The 20,456-nt window shown below is 41.9% G+C and overlaps 1 protein-coding gene, 1 long non-coding RNA gene and 1 pseudogene across 9 annotated transcripts in view; 2 read left to right on the top strand and 1 right to left on the bottom strand.

The window, feature by feature from the left end:
- The window catches only part of LOC105473565 (uncharacterized), a 316,160-nt gene extending 315,224 nt beyond the window's left edge, over nt 1-936 (bottom strand). For 4 of the 5 annotated variants that reach the window (XR_011615374.1, XR_011615372.1, XR_011615373.1 and 1 more), the window contains exon 1: nt 538-652. This is a non-coding gene — a long non-coding RNA (uncharacterized lncRNA). Of the gene's footprint in view, nt 1-537; nt 653-867 lie in introns of those variants that run through there. The other variant, XR_011615375.1, reaches the window with a different exon arrangement.
- Nucleotides 392-18,136, top strand: LOC105473561 (transmembrane protein 220). Of its 4 annotated transcripts, none has more exons than XM_071082349.1 (6): nt 395-651; nt 1,389-1,418; nt 4,454-4,514; nt 5,598-5,721; nt 7,656-7,751; nt 16,641-18,136. In XM_071082349.1, exons 1-6 carry the CDS (start codon nt 397-399, stop codon nt 16,774-16,776), a joined length of 702 nt encoding a protein of 233 aa, XP_070938450.1. In that variant the 5' UTR covers nt 395-396; the 3' UTR covers nt 16,777-18,136. The 4 variants fall into 4 exon arrangements, with proteins under 4 accessions (XP_070938451.1, XP_070938450.1, XP_070938452.1 ...); XM_011727377.3 differs by having other exon boundaries at nt 403-651; nt 7,692-7,751; XM_071082350.1 differs by lacking the exon at nt 1,389-1,418 and having other exon boundaries at nt 392-651.
- LOC105473715 (protein mago nashi homolog pseudogene) lies at nt 8,978-16,633 on the top strand (annotated as a pseudogene).
- Nucleotides 18,137-20,456: the final 2,320 nt, after the last annotated feature.

Genomic DNA, 20,456 nt, shown 5'->3' with positions numbered 1-20,456 from the left:
CCTCGGCCTCCCACAGTGCTGGGATTACAGGTGTGAGCCACTGCGCCCGACCCTTTCTTTCTTTCGCGTGGGTCACTGCGCCCGGCTCTCTGTCTCTCTCTCTCTCTCTCTCTCTCTCTCTCTCTCTCTCTCTCTCTTTCTTTCTTTCTCTTTCTACCTCTCTCCCCTCCCTCCCGCCTGCCTGCCTTCCTTTTTTCCTTCTTCTTCTTTTTTTTTTTTTTTTTTTTAATATGAGGAAGGTAGCTTTAGTGAAAACAGGATTTGGAGTTGAACCTACTTGGGTTCAAATTCGAGTTCTGTCCACCACCGAGACCTGCGCTCCGGGTGGGACTCGCTTTCCCATCCGCGAAACCGGGACGGCGCCGCCTCCACCCCGCGGCGTTCGGGGCGGGCTGAATGGGACGCCGAGTACTGGCTCCAGCCACGCCCTTCCCTCCCCGCCCCCGGCGCCGAGCGACTGCCAAGGCAGTGTCCCCAGGGGACCGAAACCGGGGCGGGGTCTCGGTCCCTCCGCGGAAGGAGGGAGCCGGTCCGTACCAGGCAGGAGTCGCCGCCCCGCGCCGCCGCGCTCCCCGAGCCATGGCGCCTTCCCTGTGGCGGGCCTGCAACGGGCTCATGGCCGCCTTCTTCGCAATGGCGGCCTTCGTGCAGGTCAGGCGGCCGCGGTGGGAGGGGGACCCGCCCGGCTCCCAGCTCCGCCCCCTGGCGTGGCGGGTCGTGTAACTGACTAGCCCGCAGAGTCGCAGGGGCGCACAGTTCATGGGGAGGACGGCACTTGGGGTTTCTGCTAGGGAAGCCCCCACTTTCTCCCCCGTCTAAGAGACGTGGATATGTTCATGGAAGCGAGTCCCACACCCGGGCTCATACCCTGGAAGGGGCTGGTTCCGCGCGTGGAACTTCCCAGGGGACTTCAGCAGAAGCGGCCCTGGCCCCTGCCTTAACGTCCAGTCCGCGGACGACACTGGACACATCTCAGGGCTTAGGAGATGAAGCAGAACAAAACCCTTTATAGCATCATTAAACTTTCTAGTCGGCTTGGGGACCCCCTTCATAGTAATTTCCCTCATTTCTTGAGACTGGTGGGGGGTGGGGGTGGAGGGCCCTTAAAATACCCATTCCCGGTTTGGTGAGTCCTCTCCAGAGCCCCTGTGAAGGCTTTTCAAAAATGTATGGATGCCTGTTAAAAACATCTGTTGTGTCAGTCACAAATACCGTCGTCACCCACCCTCATCTGCTGGATTATATCCTGTTCAGATTTTGTATCCTCGACGCCTATTGCAGTGTCTGGCACTTAACACATTAATTTTAAAAAGTACTTAACAAATGAATTTAAAAGGAATGGAACAGCACAGGATGTCTGCTAACACTTCTGTATTCCGACGTTCCAGGTAAATGATCCAGATGCAGAGCTGTGGGTGGTGAGTATGAGCCGCTTCCAGGATTTCCTCCGTTTGGAAGAATTGGGGAATGGCACAAAACACACGGTTTTGTCTTTACCCCTCCTCCCTGCTTAATTTTCTTAGAAACTTAAAAATCAAACCCTTGGTAAGCTCTTTTTCCTAAAATATTAGTAGACAGGATCAGAGTTCTAATGTAATGTGTGTATGAATTTCGAACTTTCTGGAAACAGGTCTTTCTGCAGTATTCCCTTTGGTTAGATGGCCCAACTGAGGACACTTTCTTGAGGACCTAGAGTAGGCCTCTCAAGACCAGTTGAACCATTCCTTTCGGTTTCTAGCCAGAGACTCAATGCAAACCTTTGACTGGGAAATAGCAGGCTTAAGTTCTGTGATTCTGCTAATCCAGTGACTTAACATTTCTAGAAAGTATTAACTCCTGGCTGGGCAAGGTGGCTCACGCTTGTAATCTCAGCACTCTGGGAGGCTGAGGCGGGTGGATCACTTGAGATCAGGAGTTTGAGACCAGCCTGGGCAACATGGTGAAACCCCATCTCCACCAAAAAATACAAATATTAGCCGGGCGTGGTGGCATGCTCCTGTAGTCCCCTGCTACTTGGGAGGCTGAAGCAGGAGAATCGCTTGAACCCAGGAGGCAGAGGTTGCGGTGTGCTGAGATGGTGCCACTGAAACTCCATCTCAAAAAAAAAAAAAAGAAAGTATTAAATCCTGTAAAACCTACAGTCTTCATATAAGCAATGCTCTGATTTGAACCATTTGGAGGAGGGGGACATTGTCCCATACATCTTCTAAATATCTTTTGTTTGTTTGTTTGTTTTTTGAGACGGAGTTTCGCTCTTGTTGCCCAGGCTGGAGTGCAATGGCGCGACCTCGGCTCACCGCAACCTCCGCCTCCCGGTTCAAGTGATTCTCCTGCCTCAGCCTCCTGAGTAACTGGGATTACAGGCATGCGCCACCATGCCCGGCTAATTTTGTATTTTTAGTAGAGACGGGGTTTCTCCATGGTGGTCAGGCTGGTCTTGAACTCTCGACCTCAGGTGATCCACCTGCCTCAGCTTCCCAAAGTGCTGGGATTACAGGCGTGAGCCACCGTGCCCGGTTCTATCTTTTATCTTCCAAAATATCTGAATTTTGCCCAGTTTCTCTCAATATAGATACACAAGACTGTACAGTATCACCAAGGGGATGATTCTTAGACTTTAGAATAATACTGACAGAGGAGCAACAAGGATGATGGTATTTGGAATTATAACACAAAATTCTATCTCGGTTTTGTTTTTTTAGTGCAATAAAACCACATTCTGATATTTACTATCCAGATCACTATGCCTCTGAATCAAATCAAACTGCCTTTGCCTTGGCACCCTGGTCCACATCTTGAATTCCAAATATTATTTCCCTGAAGACAAGTCTCAGGCATCCAGCTGCATGGTGAATTTCCAAAAGACTGCTGTGTATATTCACCTGCATGTCACACTGCTCCTCAGATATGCCCAAGGACCTACCTAGCATCTTTCCCTCCAAAATCTACTTCTCCTGACTCACCCATTTCTGTTATCAGCAGAATCATTCTTTGAGTCGTCCTTGTTTAGAATCTCAGTCATCTTTAACATCCCTCTGTTCTTTACCACTGCCTTGGAGAGCCCCTTGAAACACAAAATAAATTTGAGCCGGGCATGATGGCATGCACCTGTAGTCCCAGTTACTCAGGAGGCTGAGGCAGGAGGATCGCTCAAGCCCAGGAGCTCGAGGCCAGCCTGTGCAACATAGCGAGACCCTCATCTCTAAAAAATTAATTAGGCCGGGCACGGTGGCTCATGCCTGTAATCCCAGCACTTTGGTAGGCTGAGGTGGATGGATCACCTGAGGTCGGGAGTTTGAGACCAGCCTGACCAACATGGAGAAACCCCGACTGTACTTAAAAAAATACAAAATTAGGCGGGGGTGGTGGCGCATGCCTGTAATCCAGGCTACTTGGGAGGCTGAGACAGGAGAATTGCTTGAACCCAGGAGGCAGAGGTTGCCATGAGCCGAGATCGCGCCATTGCACTCCAGCCCGGGCAACAAGAGCGAAACTCCATCTCAAAAAAATAAATAAATAAAATAATTAAACAATATAGGTCTAATTGCTTATCTACGTAGTACCTGCACATTTTACCTTTCACTCATGCTCAGATGATATAATAGGAAGAATAGACCCCATGTCCCCATAGACATCCTCCCTCATTCACAGTTCAGCCCTCCACTGCCTCCCGCATGGACCCCTGGCACCTGCCTTAACGTCTTCTTCTGACATAAGCACAGAAATTGATGTGATTAAATGGCTACATTGCTCAGAAAGTCCCCATCCTTCTTAGAAACCCACCCATCCTATTTGCTCCCCGCCAACAACACATGCACACCAATAGTAAGTTTGGCTAGAGCCTGCTTGCTCTGAACGAGGCTTAGGAATAGGGCCTCCTTAGGGCCAGACTTCTCATTTCCAAACAACTTACCAGCAGTTTCCAAAATGAAGACCCTGACCTTATTACTGGGCACAGTTGATTGTGAATGCATTATTAGAAAACTTTCTGTGGTCTCAAAGAGATGCAGCACTGGCCTGGATGGTCCATTGGGTCCAAACCAGCAGGGCCATCTAGCATCGTGGCTGCTCCTGCCCTGCTTTTCAAAGAACATTTTCTTTTATGCAAGTGGGGAAAGGCCATTTGGGCATGAAAGTTGCTTGGGAGAGAGAGACTGGAAAGTCAGTGTGTCTTAAGACCCAAACCCTATGCTCAGTGCCAGAGCTCAAAGGTAAATGAGCTTCTCGAATAGCCTATAGTCTAGGAGGAAGGTAGATAAAATTGCAGGCAGGCATGGTAAGTGCCACAAAAGCAGAGTCTACCACTTTGTCAATCTCCATTGAAACTAGAGGCAAATCATGGAGAACAACAGCCACTGATCTCATCTTTCTTTACTTCCTACATATCTCTGAACATCTCATATATTGGGCATACATCTTCACTCACGTAATTTCCTCCCTTTTTTGCTAACAGGTGGTATACACAATCCCTGCAGTACTGACCCTGCTTGTTGGACTTAACCCTCAAGTCACAGGTATAAGCCTTGCATTCTAAATGGAGAGACAGCAAATCGGATTTCCTCATAATAACGAGGGTCTATCTGCCCAACTCCCAGAAGTAAAACGGGGCTCTCTAGACCTTTCTTCTCATTTCTGATAATAAGAGGGGCTAATTCTAATCATCTTTACCCATCTCCAGGAAAATGTCAGAAGGATCTGCTATAAAACAGCGTCTTCTGTTTTACCAAAGTGACAGGACAGATTCTTCTTCACTTTCTTTAAAATCATTTCTCCTAGTGGGGCTCAAATGTTCTCAGGGGCCTTAGAATAAAGACTAATGAGTCTCACCTTGGTGGGGAAAATTCTAATTCCCTAGATGCCTGGGCTCCCTGTATGGAGATGTACGGAGCTAGAATTCCATCTGCATCTTTAAGGTAGATCAGTTAGGGCCTCTTTAGATACAAGCTAGAAAAAGAACTCAAATGTGCTATGAGCTAAGAAGAAAAGGCATTGGTCCAGTTTACTGAAAAAGGTGAGGGGTGGTGCTGGCTTTAGGCTGGTGGACTCGGAACTTTTAACTTCTCTCCACCTCTCAGTTCCACCGTCTGTCATGCTAACTTCACTCTTGGGCTCCACACAGTGGCCCTGCAGCCCCTGTTCACATCTTCACGATACCACGTCCAGTGGAATATGGACTGTGTTTCTTCACTCTACCAAAGTCTCAGAATGCAGTCGCTGGCTCTGACTGCTTGTCCGTTTGTGCTGATCCAAATCACTGTGGCTGAGGAGATAACATGCATTGATTGACCTAGCCAAAGTCCAGTTTGCTGGGAAACATGGACTGGGAGTGTGGACATGGTGGATCCCCAAAGAAAATAAGGGTAATCGTCTTAGGAAGGGGAGCTGCTGAGCAACCCAAACAAGAAATGGCTACTGAAGTTTATAATCAGTGCTATGACCTCTGTGTTGTCCTAAAAAAAAAAAAAAAAAGGGCGATGGGGGTGAGGGGGTCTGAATGTCTTTTTTGAAAGCAGACTATGGCAAAACATACAAAAAGATCATATATTTTCTGTGGGCTGTGGTTCCACGATTAACAACATCAGGATGTCTATTTTTAGGTAATGTTATTTGGAAAAGTATCTCTGCAATACACATACTCTTTTGTATGGTGTGGGCTGTTGGCTTGGCGTACTACCTCTTGCGTCATACACAACAGAACATCTTACATGAGGAAGAAGGCAGGTGAGCGGTGATGTTTGCCCTGTGGAGGGATAGAACTGTGGGCTGGAACTGAGGAATCTTGTTTGCAACACCCCATCTGAGCACAATGGTAACTCAATTCCCCCAGTGTACCCTGCGGAGCAGGGAAGGTATTCTTTTTTATAAGCTGATGAAATTGAGGAAATAATGGAGCCGGGATTCAAACCCAGCCCCATCTATCAGACTTCATTATCACTGCCACTGGCAGTCATTACATATTATATTATATTACTGTCAGGCCGTTGGACTTTGGCCCCCTTGTAACTAGCAAGGGTATTATACAGTAATACTCAGTCTGATCTAATATGATGATAACTCTGTCAGCCTCTGATTCAGTTCTGGTTTAAGGCAGAATCTTATCTACGAGTGTGATCAGCTATCCCAGAGGTCATTACTTTTTTTTTTTTAAACGGAGACTTGCTCTGTCGCCCAGGCTGGAGTGCAGTGGCATGATCTCTGCTCACTGCAACATCTGTCTCTCAGGTTCAAGCTATTCTTCTGCCTCAGCCTCCTGAGTAGCTGGGATTACAGGAGTGCGCCACCACGGCCAGCTAATTTTTGTATCTTTAGTAGATACAGGGTTTCATCATGTTGGTCAGGCTGGTCTTGAACTTCTGACCTCATGATCCACCCTCCTTGGCCTCCCAAAGTGCTGGGATTACAGGCATGAGCCACCGTGCCCAGCCTAGAGAACAAAACTTTAAGTCAACCTGTTAGGCTTGCCCTGGTATGTCTTGTATCATTTCCTTGTCATGACCACTTGCTCCTACGTTATCACTTCTTCCTTTGCTTCCTCCCACCCTTGTCTCCGAGGACTTATTAATAGAGCCTTTCCTTTCTTTTCTACTCCTGCTGACATCTGCCAACAACAAAATTCATAGACCTGTAAGTTAAACATCACTGAAAAGGTGCTGCTTTGTTATAACCCCCAATCTTCAGAACACTGGAGGGCCAATCTATAGGTTGGGTCTGTAGATGAGAATGTAGACCAAATGGGTTAAATCACTTCCAGCATGGGTTATAGTGAACTCAGGGTGGGGCTTCTAGTGGTACTATGGCTGAAGTGATTGTTTTTTATTCTACATAAAAGATATGTGTGTCTAATACATATATATAGAAGCATATACCCACCTCCAAATTATTAGTCTGATTTGTACTACAAATCATTCCTCTCCCCTAAGAAATGACCCAATCTCTTATAGTATATACACAGATTACGTATTGGTTTGGGCTCATTCTGCCTCACACTGAAGCCTCTTTAAAAATGTAAAAGTATTGGCCAGGCGCGGTGGCTCACGCCTATAATCCCAGCACTTTGGGAGGCCGAGGCTGGCGGATCACGAGGTCAGGAGATCAAGACCATCCTGGCTAACACGGTGAAACCCCATCTCTACTAAAAATACAAAAAATTAGCTGGGCCTGGTGGCAGGGGCCTGGAGTCCCAGCTACTCAGGAGCCTGAGGCAGGAGAATGGCGTGAACCCGGGGGGGGGCGGAGCTTGCAGTGAGCCGAGATCGCGCCATTGCACTCCAGCCTGGGCAACAGAGCGAGACTCCGTCTCAGAAAAAAAAAAAATGTAAAAGTATTGACTGATCAAATCTGGATTTTCTTCGTTGCACTGTTTCTTCCAGCGACCTGAAAAAAGTGATATATCTGTGGATTTTTTAAAATATTCATTTCATTTTGGGGGGATCCACTTATAAATCAGGGCACAGTCAGGGATCTCATATCTGCCTTTTAAGATGAAATGTATTTTCATACAAGGCTTTAAATTATCTGAAAAAAGTAATGTATGAATCATGGTCAGACTTGAAAATATTCCATCGATGCCATAGATCTTGAGGGAGAGTCACTTGATCAGAATGCGCTATCAGGTGGTCCTGGAGAGAATGTGATGATATCCATCTCACTTGTAGCCACTTCCAAAATCTGAAATGTACGCCCTTTTATAGGGAGCTGTGTGGTCTGGTGATTATTACAGCATGGATTATCCTGTGCCGCAGTTCCTCAAAGTAAGTATTCAACTCATTAGTTAAAATCACATCTTCACTTTGGGAGGCCGAGGTGGACAGATGATGAGGTCAGGAGATCGAGACCATCCTGACCAACGTGGTGAAACCCCGTCTCTACTAAAATATAAAAAATTAGCCCGGCGTGGTGGCGGGCGCCTGTAGTCCCAGCTACTCAGGAGGCTGAGGCAGGAGAATCACTTGAACCCGGGAGACAGAGGTTGCAGTGAGCCTTAATCACGCCACTGTACTCTGGCCTGGGTGACAGAGCAAGACTGTGTCTCAAAGGAAAAAAAAAAAAAGGAATCATATCTTCAAGTCTGATAAAATCAGGTAGTAAGTGAAAATACTGCCATACAAGTAAAAACAGGAATCTTTTGAAAGAAATCTTCCCTTTTCTTAAGGGAAGTTAATAATAGTTGATTTACAGTGTCATGGTCACTCTTGTCCACAAAAACCGTAGTTTTCTACAAGGCCCAGTGTAGTCATGGGCAGTTGTCAGTCTAGGGTGTTCTTCAGGGTGAAGGAAAATGATCTCAGGAGGAAACTTAGAGATTCAGGAAAGAATGAAGAGCAAAGACAATATAAATGCATGTGTACATATCAATGAATATTAACTAATTAAACATATACAGGATAGAAATACACGACAACAGTGGCATAAAAGCTGGAAAAGAGTAAATGGAGTTTAAGCCTTCGAAGGTCCTTTAATTGTGTGAGATGAGGTAAAAGTATCCATTTATATTAGATTTTGATAAGTCAAGGATTCATGTTGTAATTGTTAGGGTAACCACTGAGCATCAAAATGAGTACAGAAGGCAGGAGAAGGGGAAGGGGAAACAGAAACAATGGGACAAATAGGAAGTGTGTGTTAAGATACAGATTTAAATGCAAAGATATCAGAAATTACATTAAATGTAAAGGTAAAGATTTCAGTTAAGAGTCAAAGAATTGCTGGGTGCGGTGGCTCACGCCTGTAATCCCAGCACTTTGGGAGGCCGAGGCGGGCGGATCACAAGGTCAGGAGATCGAGACCACGGTGAAACCCCGTCTCTACTAAAAATACAAAAAAATTAGCCGGGCGCGGTTGTGGGCGCCTGTAGTCCCAGCTACTCGGGAGGCTGAGGCAGGAGAATGGCGTGAACCCGGGAGGCGGAGCTTGCAGTGAGCCGAGATCGCGCCACTGCACTCCAGCCTGGGCGACAGAGCAAGACTCCGTCTCAAAAAAAAAAAAAAAAAAAAAAGTCAAAGAATTTCAAAGTGTATAAAAAGATTAAAAACCCAACTCTAGGCTGGGCAAGGTGGCTCACACCTGTAATCTCAGCACTTTGGGAGGCTGAGGCGGGCAGATCACCTGAGGTCAGGAGTTCGAGACCAGCCTGGCCAACATGGTGAAACCCCATCTCTACTGAAAATACAAAATAATTAGCCAGGTGTGGTGGCGGTTGCCTGTAATCCCAGCTACTTGGGAGGCCGAGGCAAGAGAATCGCTTGAACCCGGGACTCGGAGGTTGCAGTGAGCTGAGATAGCAGTATTGCACTCCAGCCTGCGTGACTCCATCTCAAAAAAAAAAAAAAAAAAAAAAGGAAGACCCAGCTCTACACTGCTTACAAAAGAAAACCCTTAACTATACTGATATAAAAAGATTTAAAGTCAAAAGATGAAAAAAATTACAAACACCAGCCAAATGAAATAAGTATTGCAATTTTAACAACAAAGTAGAATTTAAGGCAATTATTGGCGAAAAACAACTTTTTGTGAATATTTTTAATTTTTTTCATTTTAACTTTTTACTGGGAATTTTCAAACATATATAAAAGCAGAGAGAATCAGATGTACTCATCACCCAGCTTCAATGATTATTGGTATATCCAGTCTTGTTTTATCTAAACCTTATCCACGCCACACTGCCAAACTTTTTTTTTTTCTTTTTTTTTGAGACGGTCTCGCTCTGTTGCCCAGACTGGAGTGCAGAGGCGCAATCTCGGCTCACTGCTACCTCTGCCTCCCAGGTTCAAGTGATTCTCCTGCCTGAGCCTCTCAAGTAGCTGGGATTACAGGTACATGCCACCACACCCAACTCATTTTTGTGTTTTAAGTAGAGACGGGGTTTCACCATGTTGGCCAGGCTGGTCTTGAACTCCTGACCTCAAGTGATCCGCCTGCCTCAGCCTCCCAAAATGCCGGGATTACAGGTGTGAGCCACTGTGCCTGGCTTGCTAAAGTATTTTGAAATAAATCCCAGACATCACATTGTTTCCTTTGTATGTCAGAATGTATCTCTAAAAGATAAGCACTTAAAAACTAACCACTCTACCATGATCATACAAAAAAATGAAGAAATAACTTCGGTATTGTGAGTTTTAAATGTCTGTCCTTCTGCACCTTATGTTTCCTATAAATTGGTGGTTAGATCTAGAGGCTTGACCAGATTCTGGTATTATTGACTACTTCATGTTAAGTATTCACTACTTCATGTTAAGTAATGGCATTATGTACTTCCATCATAATATACCTAACACCTAGCTGCTTATCTGTGATGTTAATAGTCTTTGATGAGTATTGCCTAAATCCATTAGTTCATTTTGGTTGCAAAACTGTGATATTCTAATGATAATATATCACTACTTGTTTATTAGCTGGAAAACTTCCATAAAGAAAAATGTCCACTTATTTATCCTTTGGCCATGGTAGAGTACAGATCATCAGAAGAAAGTGAAATGAAAAGCAGCTGATTCTCTCCCTTAGTTACCAGTTTTCTTTTTATTTGAGACAAAGTCTCATTCTGTCGCCCAGGCTGGAGTGCAGTGGCAAGATCTTGGCTCACTGCAACTGCAAACTCCGCCTCCCGGGTTCAAGCGATTCTCCTGCCTCAGCCTCCCAAGTAGCTGGGACTACAGGTGTGTGCCGCCATGCCTGGCTAGTTTTTGTATTTTTAGCAGAGGCAGGGTTTGGCAATGTTGGCCAGGCTGGTATCGAACTCCTGACCTCAGGTGATCCACCCACCTCAGCCTCCTGAAGTGCTGGGATTACAAGTATGAGCCACCGTGCCCGGCCTAGTTACCAGTTTTTAAAATGTATTGTTTCTTACCTGGGCATCCTCCAAAGGTGACCAGCGAGTTTTGTTGCTTTATTTCTTTGTTTAGTACCATTAAAAAGTTATGAATGTAATCATATTTTTCTTTTTCTTTTCTTTTTTTTTTTTTTTTTTTTTTTTTTGGAGACAGAGTCTCCCTCTGTCACCCAGGCTGGAGTGCAGTGGCACGATCTCGACTCACTGCAACCGCTGCTTCCTGAGTTCAAGCGATTCTCCTGCCTCAGCCTCCCAAGTGGCTGGGATTACAGGCATGCACTACCATGCCCAGCTAATTTTTGTATTTTTAGTAGAGACGGGGTTTCATCATGTTGGCCAGCCTGATCTCGAACTCCTGACCTCAGGCGATCTGCCCACCTTGGTCTCCCAAAGTTCTGGGATTACAGGCATGAGCCACCGCGCCTGGCTGATTTAAACATATGTGATGTGTTTCAGTCCATGACAGTTATTGTCTTTATTGATGCTCAGACTGTCCCATTTTTGACCAGTGGCACTTATTCAGGTTTGCTCCTGAATTCTGACATGACCCTAGTAAACGTTTGATAGCTTCCTTGCTTTCTGGTATGACAAGATATTCCAGGCGCATGTTATACCCAGGATCATGTTTTGGGCCACAGACCTGGAATCAACAGTGTTTGCAATGTTTATGAATTTATATATATGTCATAAATGTATATGCATACATAGATATATATATACATGTACACATGTACACTTAAAATATGAGTTTATCTTAACTACTAAAATTCAGAAATACCAGTTCTCATTAACCTTATTGGATATTTTATATCTGTATCTCCTTTTAATCATGGCAAAACCTCTAGTCTCAGTGATCTCAATATAATCACCCATTTGATTTCTACAATACAAACGCAAACTCAAAATAATAATATGACTACCAAAAACAGGTTCTTTTCTTTGTTTTTGTTATTAAGGTATAACCTACTAAAGGAATGTATACTCAAATTACTGGGTGGAGTTGTTTTGTATGCTAATGCCACCAAGTGAATACACAGTTAGGTTCATTTATTTCTAGGGCTAATTGTATTGAAAATATATGGATATTATTTTATAATTATGTAAAATATCTACGTGGCTCAAAAGTTGAATCTATAAAATAAGATATATTAAAAGAAATCTAGCTTCTCCATCGCCCTGACCCTATGTCTTCCCTTTCCCTATGGGGGAAACTTTTTTCAGTTTTATAGTTTATCCTTCCACGATTTCTCAGTGGAGCACATGTGTGACTTCGTTGTATTCCTGCTTATCTTAGGTAACTGGCCGTGTATTGTACACAGTTGTATTCCACTTGCTTTACCAGTTCCTACATCCTAGAGATCATTCTATAGTATAGAACAACTTTTCTTACTCTGCTGATGGCTCCATAGCTTAATCAACCAGTCCTCTACTATTTAGATAGTACCCAGGCTTTTGCTATGAAAAATAGTGCTGCAATTAATAGCCATATGCATATATCTAACATATTTTTACCAGCGTGTCTTTGAGATGAATTCCTGGAAGTGAGAGGTGCTGGGTCAAAGTGTAATTGCATAGTTAATATTTCTATGTACTCCCAAATTCCCCTCCAGATGGCTCTTCCATTTTGCATCCCCACCAGCCATGGCTAACAGTGTCTGTTTCCCCATAGCCTTGCCAACAGAGTACGTTATCAAAATCTTGAATTTTTACTAATTGGATAGTTGAGAAAGGGGTAGTTTTACCTTGCATTTCTCTTATTAAGAGCAAAAGTGAACACATTTTCATATGGTTAAGAGCCATTTATATTTCTTTTTCTATAAAAATCTTGGTATATCTCTGAGCAACGTAGGTTTAACCTGATTCTAAGGTTGCTGGTCTTCTCTATTTTTAGAAGCTCTATCTGTGATGTAAGCTGAAAATATTTCTTTGCAGTGTGTTATTTTCCTTTAACTTTGCTTATGCAAAGTATATTTTGCCATGAAAAAGTCTTTTGTTGTTGTTTTTTTCATGTAATTATATTTATCGGTCCTTTTCCTTATTGCTTCTGGATTTGGAGTCATAGTTAGGAAAACCTTCTCTCTCTAGGGTTGTAAAGTAACTTACCTAAGTTTTCTTCTAATACCTGCATGGTTTCATTTATACATTTAAATATTTGATCTGTTTAGAATTTATCCTGGTGTAATGGTATGAAGAACAGGTCTAATTTTATATTTTTCTATGTGGCTATCTGGTTATCTCAACATCACTTGTTAGAAAGTAGATTTAAGATGCCGAAGGAAGACACTTTTCAATGACAAAAGGTTCAGTTCATCAAGAAGACATAACAGTGCTAAATTTCTATGGACCTAATAATATAGCCACCAAATAAATACAACAAAAAATGACAGAACTAAGAGGAAAAATGGAAAAAGCCACAGTCATCTTGGGAGACTAACACACTTCTCTCAGTTACTAACAAACAAACACAAAAAAGAAAAATAACGATATAAAAGATTTTAACCACACAATAAACCAAGAATGGCAGGATACACATTCTTTTCAAGTGCACATTCAGTATTTTACAAAAAGACTGTATGTTTGGCCATGAAATAAGTACCAACAAATTTCAAAGGACTGAAATCCTACAGAGTATGTTATTTGACCACAGTGCAATTAAACTAAAAATCATTAACAAAAAGATAATTAGGCAATTCCTGTATATTTGGAAGTTAGGAAATACACTTTCAAATAACACTTGGGTCAAAGAAGAAATCACAACAGAAATTAGAAAATATTTTGAACTGAATAAGGTAAATACTACGTATCAAAATGTGTGAGATGCAGCTAAAAATCTTGCTTAGAGGGAAACATATAGGCATAAGTACATTTTTTTCCAGCAAGTTAGGAATTTTTCATTTCAAGAAGTTAGGAAAAGAACAGCAAGTTAAACCCCAAAGAAACAAGAAGAAAATAAACATAAAAGCAGAAGTCAGTGAAATAAGAAAATCAACATAAAAATAGAGGATTAACAAGGCCAAATATTGATTCTCTAAAATGATTTATAACATTGATAAGCCTTGACAAGACAAAAAGGAAAAAAGAGCGTGAGGAAATAAAAATAACAAATATCAGGAATAAAAAAGAGACTACTACTATATATCTAATAAGTATTGTAAAAATCATAAGTGGATATTATGAAGAACTTTACACCAATAAATTTGAAAATATAGACAAATTTCTTGAAAAAATACAGTTTACCAACATTTACACAAGAAGAAATACTCAGAACAGTCCCATAACTATTAAAGAAATTGAGTTCATAGGGCTGGGTGCAGTGGCTCACGCCTGTAATCCCAGCACTTTGGGAGGCTGAGGTGGGCTGATCACCTGAGGTGAGGAGTTTGAGACCATCCTGGCTAACATGGTGAAACCCCATCTCTACTAAAAATACAAAAAATGAGTTAGGCGTGGTGGCAGGCGCCTGTAATCCTAGCTACTCAGGAGGCTGAAGCAGGAGAATCGCTTGAACCCAGGAGGTGGAGGTTGCAGTGAGCCAACATCGCGCCATTGCACTCCAGCCTGGGCAACAAGAATGAAACTCCATCTCAAAAAAAAAAGAAAAAAAATAGAGTTCATAATTTAAATTTTTCCTAAAGGAAAACTCTAGACCTAGATGGCATAACTGGAGAAGTCTACCTAATATTTAAGGAAAAAAATAATACCAACTTTCAATAAATACTTCCAGAGAACAGAAAAAGAAGAAACACTTTCCAACTAATTTTATGAGGACAGGTAACCTAAACTTGACAAGAACATGACAAAAAAATGAAATTACATGTCAGTCTCACTCATGAGCACAGATGGAAAACTAAACAACATATTAGCAAATCATATCCTGCAATATATAACCCAACCACCAAGTTGGGTTTATTCTAGGAATGCAAAGTTAGTTTCACATTTTAAAAAACCAACCAATGTTTTCCACCACATTAATGGAATGAAAGAAGAAAATAAACTATCTTGTAGATTCATACAGAAATAGCATTTCATAAAATTCAGCATCCATTCATGTTAAAAGCTCTCAGAAAATGGGCATAGGAGGGAACTTAGCCTGATAGAAGAGATCCACACTGAAGCCTGAGACTTAATGGTGAACAGTTGAAAACTTTCCCTCTGAGATCAGGAATGAGATGAGGTTGGCCATATGTACTCAATGCCATGCTAGCTATTGTCCCAGCTGGTAAAATAAGGCAAGAGAAAGAAATAAAATGCCCAAGGATTGGACAAGAAGAAATAAAATTTTTACGATTTGTAGGTGATATGAATACATATGTAGAAAATAAAAAAGAATCTAAGAAATCACTAGAATAAGTGAGTTTTATATGATCACTGGATCAGGACACAAGAATTAACTGCATTTCTTTCAGCAAGTAACAGAAAGTGATAAAACAAAAAGTTAACATTTATAAAAACATTCAGAAAATCAACTCCCTAGGAATAAATCTAGCAGAGATATGCAAAATCTCTACACATAAAACTAGAACACATTATGGGAGAAATTGAAGAAGACCTAAATAATTGGAGGGCTAAACATATAATGACAAAAGGATGAATAAATAAAATGATAGAACAGTAGAATTTAGAAACGGATCTATACATATGTAGAGTTTAGACTTATGACAAAGATAGTACTTCACGGTATCTAAGGCAGTCTTTTCAATAAATAGGCTTGGATAAATTCAATATCCATTTGGAAAAAAGTGAAACAACCCCTACTTCACAACTTTCATAAAAATCAATTCCAAGGGGATCACAGATCTATCATAAAAAAGCAAAACAGAGTGTCAGGCACAGACCGTGGAGGTGCGGCTTTCTCTTAGAAGTTCGGTCTCGGTTGTCTTTTGCAAGCCATCCAGAGTGACTTTTATCTACATTACTACGTGGGGCACAAGGGCAAGTTCAGCCACGAGTTTCTGGAGTTTGAGTTCTGACCAGACGGGAAATTAAGATAAGCCAACAACAGCAATTGTAAGAATGATGTCATGATCAGAAAAGAGGCTTATGTACATAAAAGTGTGATGGAGGAACTGAAGAGTATAATTTATGACAGGGAAATTATCAAAGAGGATGATGCGTTATGGCCTCCTCCCAACCAAGTGGGCTGGCAGGAGCTTGAAATCGTTATTGGAGATGAACACATTTCTTTTACAACATCAAAAATTGGTTCCCTTATTGATGTAAATCAATCCAAGGATCTGGAGGGCTTACGAGTATTTTATTATCTATGCCCAGGACCTGAAGTGTTTGGTCTTCAGTCTTACTGGATTACACTTCAAGATTAAACCAATCTAAATTGAATATTGGTGTGAACATGGCAGGGTGGGGGTAGTTTTTAATTACCATTATCAAGAAAATGTTGTGTATATCAGGGCAGTATTTTTTAACAAACTCTAAATGTCTTTAATAAATATGTGATAAAAAACAATAAAACTTCTAGAGAATATAATACCTTCAAGACTTTGGTGAGGGAAATTCTTAAACAGAACACAAAAATCATTAGGAAAAGATCAACTTTAACACTGTCAAATTAATCATTGACTTCCTCAAAAGACATCAAGTGGGACCAGGTATTTGTAACACATATAAACAAGGATTTATATTTAGCATATATATAATTAATTTCTATAAATCAATGAGTTATATTCCAATAAAACAACTGAGATGATAATATACTAAAATGTAATTATGTGTTTTATCAATTCAGTCTTTATACTTGTTTCCAAAGCAATCCGTAATTTTTATTGGATTTTTATTTATAATAATTTTTGTGTCTTTATAGGACTCCAGTTGGTGGAAGAATTCAGTTGACTATTGCCATTGTAATCACACTTTTCCCATTTATTTCATGGGTCTACATATATATTAACAAGGAAATGCGGTCCTCCTGGCCAACTCATTGCAAGACAGTAATTTAAATAAATTCAAGAACTTTGTTTTTAAAATGAATATTTTCAATCAATTTTTTATAAACATTAGAGGAACAAGCCAGGGAGTTTATTTTAGGTAATTTGGGCTAATAGAGTTTTTTAAAACTCCAAATAACTTTTTAAGGGTGCGTATAATTTGATATAAGATTGGATGGGACAAGTCAGAGACAGTCTGATATTTTCGGAAGACTTTCTGCAGGGTCTTGTGTCATAATGTAGTGGAAAAGGCTAGAGAATAGAAGTTTAAAAATACGAGTTCTAACTCAACTTTGTAACTATGTAATTTGGGCAAATATATAAACCTCTTAGTGGATATTTCTTTATAACATAGGATTAATGCCACATCTACTTACTTATACAGTAGCAAGGATCAATCTAGATAATGTAAGAACACTCTGAAGATATAAAGTATTCGGAAAGATTACGGAGGGCTGTCCATGATTAAAATAGAGGGGAGCAGGGATTGGGTAATATACTGAAATAGAGGTTCAAGAGAGGGCTATACCTCGATCTTTCTTTCTTTTTTTTAAGACAGTCTCACTGTGTTGCCCAGGCTGGAGTGCAGTGGTATGATCATGGCCCACTGCAGTCTGGACCTCCCGGGGCTCAGGTGATCTCCTACCTCAGCCTCCCAAAGAGCTAGGACTACAAGTGTGCACCACCACGCCTGGCTAGTTTTTTTTAAAATTCTTCGTAGAGACAGGGTTTTGCCAAGTTGCCCAGGCTGGTCTTGAACTCCTGAGTTCAAGCGACCTGTCCACCTCAGCCTCCCAAAGTGCTGGGATTACAGGTGTGAGCCACCATGCCTAGCCCAGCCCTAAACTAATGTTATCCAGATCTGGCACAGTGCAGTGAACTCAAGGAGAACTCTAGATGAACCAAATGAGCAGGCATGTCTTGGAAAGAAAGGGAAGCTGGATAGAATAAAGGAATTAGGGACCAATCAGGAAGGAAATAGGGAATATAAGTACCTTCTAAATGAGAAATAAGGTCAAAATCTATACACATTCTTTACAAATGGATGTCCAAAGTAACCCTAGGGAGGAGAGGTTTTGTTTTTTCATTTCCATTTTCATTTTAAAATGGGTACTTGATGATTAGAAAACTTACCGTGTTTAGAACAACTTGGGTATTTGAATCTAACTTTCCAATTGCAAATTTTATGATACCTAAATACAGATACAGTATTTTCAGTGAAATTTTATTGTCCAAATGAGGGGGGCTTTAAATGTAAAATACACTGGATTTTAAAGACATGGGTAGCAAAAGAATGTAAAATATTTTTTGTATTGATTACATGTTGAAACGGTATTTTGGCTATATTGGGTTAAATATACCATTAAGTTGATTTTATCTGTTTCTGTTTACTTTTATTTGCGTGGCCTACATTGCATTTCTGTTGGACAGTCCTATATTTAAGCATCTGGATGGCAACTTTTTTTTTTTTTTTGGAGACAGAGTCTCACTCTGTCACCCAGGTTGGAGTGCAGTGGCCGGATCTCAGCTCACTGCAAGCTCCGCCTCCCGGGTTTACGCCATTCTCCTGCCTCAGCCTTCCGAGTAGCTGGGACTACAGGCACCCGCCACCTCGCCTGGCTAGTTTTTTGTATTTTTTAGTAGAGACGGGGTTTCACCGTGTTAGCCAGGATGGTCTCGATCTCCTGACCTCGTGATCCGCCCGTCTCGGCCTCCCAAAGTGCTGGGATTACAGGCTTGAGCCACCGCGCCCGGCCTGAAGTCTTTATTAATGAAATTGAATTTAAGTATTATTAAATTTAATATTTCTATTAAAATCTTTTTTTTTGAGATGGAGTCTTGCTCTGTCCCCCAGGCTGGAGTGCAGTGGCACGATCTCAGCTCACTGCAATCTCTACCTCCTGGGTTCAAGCGATTCTCCTGCCTCAGCCTCCCAAGTAGCTGGGACTACAGGCACCTGCCACCATGCCCAGGTAATTTTTGTGTTTTTAGTAGAGACGGGCTTTCACCATGTTGGCCAGGCTGGTCCGGAACTCCTGACCTCAAATGATCCACCCACCTCGGCCTCCCAAAGTGCTGGGATTATAGGCGTGAGCCACCATGCCCAGCCTCTGTTATTAAAATCTTTCTCACCTTCACATTTTTCTTCCATTGTTCTCTATTTCACACAAATCTAATCATGTATTTCCCCAGCTCAGAAAGCTCCAAGGGCTCCACACTATCTGACAAGTTAAATTCTAACTCTTGGCTCATCATTCAAGGCTCTCCATAATATAGCCCCAGCCTGCCCTTTTCTGCCGTATTTCTTGCCATATCCCCCTGCCCCCAGCCCGGCACCTTTTTGGTGAATCGTCACAGCATGACTGGCCATGTCTAACTTTGGCATATCCTTCGATGCCTCTGCTTTTGCTATTCTATTTGATATACTCTTCCCCACTTATTTAAGTCATTTTTCTACATTTTGTATGTCATCCCCAATCCCTTCGAACAAAATTAAATTCCTCTTCCATGTTCCCTCAGTCCTTTCTTTGTGTAACAGCAAATTTCACACATTTGAATGATGGATGTCCAATTCATGGTAAGATCTATGAGTGCAAGAGTACATTATAGTCACCTCTGGTCAGCTGAACAATGGCCCTCAAAGAGATCCATGTCCTAATCCCTGGAACCTATGTTACCTTATAGCACAAAATAAATTTTGCAGCTGTGATTAAGCCATCCTGAGATGGGGTTTACCTGGATGGGCCCTAAATGTTACTGTAAGTGTCCTTGCAAGACAAAGGCTGAAGTAGATCTGACTACGGAGAGCAGAGAATATGATACGACAGTAAAGAAAGATCTGAAGATGCTACGCTGCTGGCTTTGAAGATAGAAGAAGGGGCCATGATCCACAGAATGCAAGAAGTACAGCTCTGGAGGCTGAAGAGGATTCCTCCTAGACCCTCCTCAGGGAGCACGGCCCTGCCAACGCCTTGGTTTCAGCCAAGTGGAAATGACTTCAGACTTCTGACCTCCAGAACTTCAAGAGAACAAGTATGTGTTGATTTAAGCCACAGGTCTGTGGGAATTTGTTACAGCAGCCATAGAAAGCTAATACTCCTTTATATCCCTATAGTGCCCATGTATTCAACAGGCATGCTTATTTCTTATAGTTGTTTAGGCCCTGAATCATACTTACTCTACATCTGAATAGTTCCCATTTGCCATCTAGTGTTTCTGCACATAAGCCTTAGCATATATGAAAACGGTGTTAAACATGTCCCATTAGTGTTTAAAGGGAGTCAGTGTAAATTCATTTACCTGCTGTAGCTTCACACAGCAGTGGTTGGTGGCCCAAACAGACCAAACTGGCTGGCACATGGCTGCACTGCCACTTGGTCCTACGAATCCCAAGAGGACTACATGACTTTTCTGGAGGCCCTTCTTACAGGGATGGGAGCGCCACATGCTTACCCGTGAAATAACTCTTGGTAATTTTGTTTACAAAATGGGAATACAAGCCTACAAAAATCCAAGTATACGTGTTCTGAACAAAAATTCTGCAAAGCTCATTTACACAGCAGGGTGAATAGAAAGTTTACCTGAGCTTATGTGGTGAACTTGAAGTTACATAGTTAATACATGTAAATACATTCTCCTTGTAAAAAGTTAAAAAAGAATCAGGTAAGGCCAAATAAAATCCCTCAGGAGGA

This window comes from Macaca nemestrina, chromosome 17, assembly GCF_043159975.1.
Source record: "Macaca nemestrina isolate mMacNem1 chromosome 17, mMacNem.hap1, whole genome shotgun sequence".
NCBI lineage: Eukaryota > Metazoa > Chordata > Mammalia > Primates > Cercopithecidae > Macaca > Macaca nemestrina.
Note: the sequence above shows the minus strand (reverse complement) of the source record. Positions and strands in the feature narration are given on the sequence as shown.

Excerpts from the sequence above, each read along its gene's own strand:
- LOC105473561 (XM_071082349.1), top strand. The coding sequence starts at position 397 with ATGGGACGCCGAGTACTGGCTCCAGCCACGCCCTTCCCTCCCCGCCCC. Across the intron at positions 5,722-7,655 it reads TTACATGAGGAAGAAGGCAG|CCACTTCCAAAATCTGAAAT; the intron begins GTGAGCGGTGAT and ends TCTCACTTGTAG. Across the intron at positions 7,752-16,640 it reads CTGTGCCGCAGTTCCTCAAA|GACTCCAGTTGGTGGAAGAA; the intron begins GTAAGTATTCAA and ends GTGTCTTTATAG.